A 9,861-nucleotide genomic window follows, 5' to 3' on the forward strand; every position below is an offset into this window, starting at 1 on the left:
TGGATCAAGGTGGAGGGTGGAGATTTGCCAGCAGCCTCAAAGCCTTTCCTTCTTCTCCGTGTCCACAAACATGCACAGCCAAAAGTGCTTACAAATCGGGGAGGATAGTGAGCGCTGGAGAGCAAACACATCCGCCTTATACTCCGGTGGGAGACTTGTCCGACACCCCCTTCAGCACCTCGTCTATTCTGTCATCTTCAATAACAACTGAGGAGAAGGAGAAACATGGGGTTCGAGTCAGGAGGCTAGAGAAGCGACTGCGGGGAGAATTTACGAGTGATGGTGAAATGTGGAGAACAGAGCAAAGGGAGAGGAACGCAAAATGGAATGGGGGAGATGCGAGAGAATGAGGAGATTTGTTTCAGGAGATAGCAACTAATGTACCTCAGTCTGCATATATGAGCTGGCATAAAATGCTGCACTACAAGTGTCATGACCAATATCACAGACACGTTTCATGTAAAGTATGGTGAAATGGCACAAAATGCAAAGATCTGTGGAGATCAGCACCTAGGACTGAGCCAGCAAGGAGAAACATAGACGACAATGAGCAGCAATGTCTAAACTCCATTTTGGAATAAAGCCAAAGCATGTCTGTGTGGGTCTGTCACTAATCCCACAGCAGGATACGCAGTCCCAGCCCTCCTTTAAATTGCCCTGCCACGAGTCCCTCAACAGGACCCTGGACAGCTCCATAGCTATACTGCCATGTGTGTGAATGGGCAGCTCCCTGCCATGTGTGTGAACGGGCAGCTCCATGCCATGTGTGTGAATGGGCAGCTCCCTGCTATGTGTTTGAATGGGCAGCTCCATGCCATGTGTGTGAACGGGCAGTCCCTGCCTTGAGTGTTAATGGGCCGCTCCATGCCATGTGTGTGAACGGGCAGTCCCTGCCTTGAGTGTTAATGGGCCGCTCCATGCCATGTGTGTGAACGGGCAGTCCCTGCCTTGAGTGTGAATGGGCAGCTCCCTGCTTTGTGTGTATGCGCGTCTGCTGCACCTGACATGTTCAATGCATGATCAGCATGAGTGGAGTGTATGATGAGTGTGATGGCTGAGTCACCGTGCCTGTCTGCAGCACTGTGCTGCTTCGGATTTACTGTTAACTGCTGTCAACTTTACTAATAGGCTATTCCAACGCTTACCCAATCTGGCACTCAGCCTTTTACAGAGCTGGAAGTACTTTTGGTGGAAAAAACCCATTTGCTAGGTGTCTATAGCACTGATGATCAACAATGCGGCTAATTCCATTACATGCTCTGAAAGTATAGACTTATGTGTAATGATTGTGTTGCGGATTTTGGTGAATAAAAGGGAACCTACTGAATGGCAACAAAAGTGCATTGATCGGATTCGCCCCAATGGAAATATAGGGACGTAGGACAATTTAAGAGACTAAGGGCAGAGAGGGAGGCTGAGGAGCACATACACACTACTGACATGTAAAGCACTGGACCACTGCGTTTTATTCCGAGCCCCTAGTAAAGGGTTATATTCCACCTGTATATGCCGTGCACAGCTGCAGCAGTGTGCCATTTATATCTACAGGTTTAGGGTATCTATTCTATGGCGTATACATGTATGCTTTGCACACACCTATAGCTAAACCTCTGTGTATGTGGATACTCAATCTATATCAACAGGCATCTCTTGCATTGCATAGTGTGGCTGTATATGGCTCCTATAGACATACATGCAGAGTCGGGGTACAGTGTTCACCTGTATTATCATATGTATATATGTATATCATATATATGTATATATCTATGTGTGTGGCCGTATATATATCTTTATAACAATACATTACTCTGTAGTGCCTGAAATGTATATATGTCCAGTGTGTGTATGCATATACTTGCATGTATAGATTCTTGTTTTTACCAGTACACCTCTCTGTGTATAGAGAAATAACTCTGTATGCAAACAAATGAGCATTCCTCTGTTATTAATACCCAGCAGGCTGCTTATCTATTCGGTTATTTATATAGTATATGTTAATATGTTTTTTAGAGGAACACCGGAAAAAGTGGGCACAAGAGAAATTGGGCCACTGTCTTAAGCATTTTATGTTTTACTTGCAATTCCAAATATAGCCAACAGGATGCCCAAAGTGAAAGGGGCTTCAAAGTAAGATTTGCATGGTTACTGGATCCTTTATGTGCTTTCCGACTGTAAATGAGTGGGCAGGATTAGCTAGTGAGCAGTGAGTGTGTGTTTTATTATCCGGGGCATTTTAAAAGACTTGCCCCCTGGGCTTTTGTTGCCGGTCCTTCCCTGATGTTTAGGGATTTTTATGAACATCTTCTTTATCCCAGCACCAGTATGTCTAAAGTCACGTGCATTTGCTTACAAATATGAATACACGTGTATGCGGTTATCTAGATACACACGTAGATAAATACCGCTAAAAACCATTATCTGGATGCTAGCATATGTTGGATACCTAACTATAAAGATGTCTGTGTATATATATATATAATGTCTGTGTGTATATATATATATATATAATGTGTGTGTTTATATATATATATATACATATATATGTGTGTGCTTATGTATTGGAGTGTATATATATTCACGCTGGGATGTTGACTATGGTTTTAACAATTGTTTCTATAACTATTAGTGTCTCTTGTATGATTGTCTTACCGCAGTGTGTCATTAAGTGCGTATGCAGGTTTGTCAGTGTGTATGTATCTACGTAAACGTTTACACCACTCACGTATGTAAAGATTGCTGTGTGAATACTAGTGTAGATGATCTCAATTACAAGGAGTACCTGTTGACCCGGGTACCAATTTATCTCGCTAATCATAGCACTTGGCATTAGAGTGCCATAACATGACATGTGTGGATACCACCTGCCTCTCTCTTCACATCCCTACACATACACCTGTGTATCACTGTAACCGATTGAGTATTTCCATCAATCAATATGATATATATAAAATATATATAAATGCCAGTGATGCTATTCTGAATATTGTTCTGTTAACTAGACCGGTAAATACTGTGTTATAATAATGTTATGTGATTTTCATTTATCTTACGGCTCTGATTGTAAAGCGCTATGGAATCTGCTGGCGCTATATAAATAAATGTAATAATAATAATATGTCTATTTTACATGATTTGTCTGAATCCATATATATATATATATATATATATATATATATGTTAGTTTATTAATGTGAACAGCAAGTGTTAAACGTATGTTTTCACCTATAAGCTCTTTATATATGGGTATCTAGATGACTGTATATACACCTGCGCATGTACAATTGTATGAAGCCGTGTGACATCGTACAACCTGTATACACTACAATCATGTATGTAATTCTATACCCATTTCGTATGTATACTGACTGGCAGCAAAAACCAAAGCTGCCCAAACCACCTCCTTTCTCTTTGGAAAGAACACGGAATAATGTGAATTTACCCGTGACATACCTGTGTGCTACGCTGACCCGAATTACTCATCGTTTACATGATCAGTACCTAATGTAAAGGCAATGAGCCTACAGCAAAGGCAGGGAGAACCCCGAAAAGACATGCCAGACACCCCATTTAATGGAAGGAAGACTATGCCAGGAAAACAAGCAAATAAAAACCCAATTTACATCCCAGGTGAGGAAGACATGGAGAGAAGGGAGATGGAGGGGAATTAAAGAAGAGGGGTGAAGGAAGGGAGGGGTCTTAAACAGGGAAATGGGGGATGGAGAGAGGGGGTAGGTAGGATGATGTGCAGAATAAAGGGGTAGAATGGGGTAGTTTAGAGGAAAAGGGATAAAAAGGAGGGTATAAATAATAGATGTCTGGGATTATGGATTATTAAAGGGGCAGTGAGAGGGCACATGCTGGGGTGATAAGGGGGAAGACACCCACTGTAGTTACACGAACCCTATAACTTGAATACCCCACAGCCCCTTACCTCTTTTAGCTCTCCCGATTTGCCCCAGCTTCGGGGGTCTCTTCTGTTGATTTGCCCCAAAGAAGGAGCTGGTATCCTGGAGGCGGCAGCTGAATGATATTTGCCCCACCTCTGTGTCGGAGCCGTAGTGCCCCATCTTATCTTCGCTGTAGGGTAGGATTTCAGACATGTTGGCAGCACCACAATGAAAGGGGGCTGTAAGGAAATCCGACGTGATCGCCCGGGGAATCCTACGGGGTACAGATCAGCAGACGGTGGCTACTGAAGGAGATCTGCGCGCTGGAGGGGGGTAGTTCGGAACGTGCTGTGGACGGGGGTCTTGCAGTGAGCAATTTTGGGGGTTCCGCCTCTGATGATGCTAGAGCTTGCAGGGGGTTAATTCGGAGCCTGGTACAGGGCAGATCAGTGGATCCGGCAGGGGTTGATGGCTAGGAGTCCTGTGATGGGAACGTCTTGGGCTCCTGTGTGTAACGTTTGGTGGGTCTGGGCTCCCAGCTTCTTTTGAGATGTCTGAGAAGAAGCCGAAGGATCCTACATCATAAGATGAAGCGGTGCCTGGGTGACGTCATGTGAGCAGGGGGGAGCCGTGACGTCAGGAGGCGAGTGCGGAATAACAATGACACTGCAGCAAAACAAGGAATCAACTACACGGAAACGAGCCCAAGAGAACCGAAGCAAGAGGGCGGAATCCTGGGGAGGGGGAGGAGGGAAGACCCGTTAGCCGTGGTTAGCCAGGGGAATATCCTAAGGAGAAGAGGATACACAGAGGGTAGGGGAAGCTCCCAGGGAGTAGACTGAGGCCCCCCTGCAGGATTTGGGGGGAGAGGGGAAGAAGTCCTGGAGCAGGTGCCCCTAGGCGTACATCAAAGAATAAATCTCGTCCGTGGCTGTTTATCTCAGCTTTAGTGTTAAAGGCAATGTATGTTAGGATAACCCACGCGTCAGGTTCACTTATCATGTGCGTCACGTGTTGTGATTTAATGTCATTGCTGCTGGACTCATATGATACAAATAGGCTAAATGGTGATACAGTGTGCTGCGATTATCTATGTTACCATGAAGGGGCTGACAGCAGCGGGGCGAGCGGGATACACCATCAGTAGATGTCATTTATAATGTTAGCGACTTGGAGGTGACAGCCATGGCAGGAGAGGACAGCATTGTTAGGGATGGGACCGAGACATCTAGTTAGGGATGGGACTGAGTGCCTGGGTACACATTCAGTCAACAGCTTATTTTTATGGTGTTATCCCAAAAAAGAAGACGAATACATGATAACGGAATCATTTCGTCAACATTCATTCTCAGCATTGCCTTTTGCGCCAGATCACAATGGAATGAATTTATTAAATTACATATTTTCCATGCTCATGCCCAAATAAACCTGGTAACCTGAGTGCCATATGAGGTCCAGTTTGCTAAAGATTAATAACTATGTTTCATTCTTTTCCACCAATACTTAGTTTAAAACTTGAATTCATATATAATTGCCCCAGCCCATCGCCATCCTAGCCAGGTAAAATATGGGATTAATCAAGATACCTAATTTTTCATTAGGGTACTTATAGTAAGGTAAGTAATAGCAGCATTCATAGCTATGGGGCTTAAAGGACATCCAGATATATATACCCCATCACACATATACCTGTTGACACATGCAGTAAGACCCACGCTTCTTTTGGCATAGATATCGCTTTCCCTGCTCTATTAATGCCAATCCCCATATACATGGTCATTACATTACAGGTACAGGAGAAAAGAGATCTCAGACGACTGGTTGCAGATCTTCTTACCGCCTCTTTACACTGGAAATCCAAAACCAAAAATGTAGGGCGCTTGTGTAAAACTGGAAGTATAGAATGTTTTCACTTATTTACAATCTTGATGCCTCTTTACACTGCCAGGGCTTGAGATCCCAGGAGTCCCCTTACCTCCCCCTTACACTACAAATGCATTTTGCATTGTGGAGGTTACATTTTTAGAACGTTGTTATCCTAGTAGCAATAGGCATCATTGAAGACAACATTAAATATGGAAAATCTTGACCGCAAGCAAGGAAATTCTTCAGCAGGGCTATGTCAAGTTCACAACCTTTTATGGCCGACTCAGTTCCTCATGGGGAAAAACTGAACGTGCTTAAATCTCATAAATGTCTTCAACTAAAGATGTATGTGGGCTTCTTAGCATGCATCAGATGTCACTGCACATGTGAGACCAGTGAGTACGTGAGGAACTACCTCTACACAATAAATCTGCTAATCTGGTGCCTTTTCTTTTAGAAAATCAGCATTGTCCTCAAGTACTGAAATCACTGTTTTTCCAGACTCCAATTACATGAGTACAGGTGCACCAATCGCCCACCATTCTGAGGGTCCTGCTTGTCCAGTGACAAGCTTGTTTAAAACACTAAGATGCACAGACACATGACCGTCTGGTCTGGACATGCATATTAATACTTCTAATTTGCAGGAAAGTCACCGACTATCAATAATAACCACTGCTTTGCACTGAATTAAAGATAATTATTGGAATTTCAAAAAATGGTTTGCTTTCTAGCCTTGGCCTTATCGCATAGGTTACAAGCAATAGGCTGTAATGTTATGCAATACCTGAAACCAAATTGTTCTATATGATAAATGGACTGTATAGTAAGTAAAGAAAGACAATGAAAAAGTGGAAAAGAAGGTTATAAGCACATATATAATATTCATCCTTTCAAACTTTGCCTGATGTGATCAGGCACTACATATAATGGCTGTAACATTTTGTGCCCCAGTCTGTATTTTTTTTATGTACATGAATGTGTAAGTTTCCCATGCTGTTAAACTTTACCATTTTCTCCATGATCTGTCCACATTGCTTTTATGTGTTGCTGCTTTCTTGTTTTCAATTAGCATTGAGTGAGTGTTTCATTTTTCTCTAAAATGTTTTTCATTGTGCAAATATCTTCAGGTGTGAAGTAGCTCACACAGTTACTCTTAAGTTATTATGTCTTTTGTATTTATGTACATGGTACTCTGTTAAAAAAGTGTGATAGTCATACTGCAGGGAACAAAACTAAAATAAGACAAAACTCAAAAGAGAAACTCATAACAACACACTGGGCTGTAATAAAAGAGAAGTAGATATTCAAAGTGTCCTGGTATGACCTTTAAGAACAGACAGGGCACAAGACAGGGACTTCCAAGATTACATTGGGGTTTATTCACTAAACTAGTAGTCGGCAGGGAGTTGTGCAATTAACTCCCTTAATTCAGTATGCATTATGAATGGTCATGTAGGGTGGCCCTACATAATGCATAACTGCCAACTCTTGCTGTTCTTTTAGTGAACAGACCTCATTGTGTTACCAAATTACAATATCAATGTTGTAATTGTGTTTATTTATATAGTATGTGGTTATGTTTATTTGTGCTGGAGTAGGGATAAAGATGGGTTGGGACAAATATGAAGCAGGTAGGCTGATTGGGGGCACTGACAAGCTGTTTTGGAAAATAGATGGCACTGACAAGCTGTTTGGGGACACTGTCAAGCTGTTTGGGGACTGAGATGGCACAGGTAGGTTGTTTGGTGGCAAGGATGGGACAGACAAGGTGTTTGGGCACACTGACAAGCTGTTTGGTTGAAAATATGGCACAGACAAGCTGTTTAGGGGCACTGAAAAGCTGTTCGGGGAAAAGTTGGCACAGGCAACCTGTTTGAGGGCACTCACAAGCTGTTTTGGGGACACAAATGGCACAGACACCATTTTTGTACCAGTAGGAATGTCCCTTCCCTGGACCTGCCGGCCTGGGCTTGTCTGCCTATGTTGGGATATAGCAATCATCAGAGCTATTTGACCAAGTGATTACGAGAACTCTTTATGCTGAAAGCAGACAACCTTAACTTAATGTCATTCATTGAGAAAAACAAGCAGTAGGATAAGAGGGATTAGTCCCATTCTAACAAGGCTTATCTATCCACACATACTAATGCACGTATTTCTTCAGACTGGACCTATACTTTGGTATGTTTTTAATTATAAGAATCTTTTTTGTAATTGAACAATGTGTTAAAAAACAGTACTTTATAAATGTGAGCATTATGCTCCCCTATGGGAAGCTAAACTCTGTGTTTCCTGCATTTTTAACATGTTTGCATATATCTCACTGTGTAACATAATACATCCATGTGTGTCACTGGGTCTGTATTAAGCATCTGCATGTTTCTCACTGTGTCTGTTACACTGTATGTGAATTTGTGTCATTGCGTCTGTAACTGCATGTGTCACTGTGTCTGTAACACTGTATGTGAATTTGTGTCATTGCGTCTGTAACTGCATGTGTCACTGTGTCTGTAACATTGTACATGCATGTGTGTCACTGGGTCTGTATGGCATTCTCTGTGTGCGTCACCATACGTCTCCCGCATTGTGTGACTTGCAGTTGTATAAAGAAGCACGTTCCGTGCACCTTTCTTGGAGAACGTTTTTCGCTAATTATGTGATCACAGAGCTGCAACTCTGTCCTCCCTCCCCCACACTGTGTCTCTCTTTCCTCCCTTTCCATATAGTATCTCCATCCCTGTCTTCCCTTCATCCCCCACCCCTCTACTGTGGCATGAACACACTGCAGAGGATGCTTATAATGCAGAGGGCATTTGGAAGTATATGTCAAAATGAAGACGCTCGCTGTCTCTCAATACGTGTCTATCCACTTCCAACATAATTAATTTATAGCAATTATACAATTGACGTATTAGATCTATAGATCTATTTCTCTGACATGCTTCATCGTGGTGAGCACATCTTTGTTATTGTAAAGGAGGTGGTATTTTGGTGCATACGATGTAGGAATTCACAGCCTGGGGGTTACAGTTAATAATTCAGGAATGGATGGTACAGATAAAAGAAGCACTAGGAAAATAAAACCATGATTAAAAAACGAGACGAGATATGGAGGACAGGGACGAGTACAGAAACAGCAAGGAGAGCGTGGGTGTAGTGAGAAGGTAGAAGAGTGAGAGGGGTGGGATGACACTAGGGTAGGTGAGAAAGGAGGGGAGAGATTTTTGAAAATAGAACAGATAAGAGTGAAATAAGGAAATTAAAATGTTTAAGGGAAAACGAGAAGAAAACGCAATAACTGGAATCCAATAAGATGTATTAACACATAGCTGTTTTAGTTTAGCCAATAAAATGAAAAAATAATTCTACATAATAAACCATCCGATTATCTGGTAGAAATGCTAGACATGCTATTTGTTTACATGCTTAGTATCTTCTTTTACCAGGCGGCACAGTGGAGTCTTTTAGGCAAGTGCGTTCAAGTGCCCAGGCTTTAGGGCACATAGTCACGTGCTCCAAAGGCTAGCGTGTCATGTCACGTGTGAGGTAGGCCCCACATGTAGAAGCACTCTGCAGAGAAGTAGGAAACTGGGGACTTCAACAGCTACAAAAAAGGAACAGTCATGTAAAAATAAACAATTTGAAATGCCTTACGGACCTCATCTAAATCCCTGAGCTATGTTTGGTTTCTAAAATGATAGATTTAAGTTTATCTTTCATGTCATTTGTTGCTGCTCAGGAAATTAGGATTGAGCACATACATAATATGTCCCTGTATATCAGTTGCCTTCCCCTGTAAGTTTATGTATGCCACATACTGCAGGCTAGCATGAGCTGGTTATTAACTTTTTTAATGGAAGCGTGAGAGGAAAACATAAGGGTGGGATCCTTGTGCAAAGCTCTTCCTTGAAGAGCCACAATGGACTACTAAGTCCCCAGTATTCTTTTTTGGGGGACTGCCTTCTTTTATGATGACTGGATCTTCTTGATCCACCTCCATAACAATGGAACCACTGAAATCTTCAAGGAGAGATCGTAGACAAAGAACCAGCCCACCTCACCACCAAACTGCTGAATCTTCACGGCTCTATTGGGACATTGTGAT

At 42.4% G+C, this 9,861-nt stretch overlaps 1 protein-coding gene across 1 annotated transcript; it reads right to left on the reverse strand.

Moving 5' to 3' along the window:
• Positions 1–136: 136 nt before the first annotated feature.
• Positions 137–4,100, reverse strand: LOC149302306 (calcium/calmodulin-dependent protein kinase II inhibitor 2). Its single transcript, XM_089482693.1, has 2 exons — positions 3,932–4,100; positions 137–207 (listed from the first exon to the last, which is right to left on the reverse strand). Exons 1-2 carry the CDS (start codon positions 4,098–4,100, stop codon positions 137–139), a joined length of 240 nt encoding a protein of 79 aa, XP_089338819.1.
• Positions 4,101–9,861: the final 5,761 nt, after the last annotated feature.

This window comes from Sceloporus occidentalis, unplaced genomic scaffold (genome assembly GCF_023333645.1).
Source record: "Sceloporus occidentalis isolate IW3139 unplaced genomic scaffold, rSceOcc1.0.p SCAF_19, whole genome shotgun sequence".
Classification (NCBI taxonomy): Eukaryota; Metazoa; Chordata; class Lepidosauria; order Squamata; family Phrynosomatidae; genus Sceloporus; species Sceloporus occidentalis.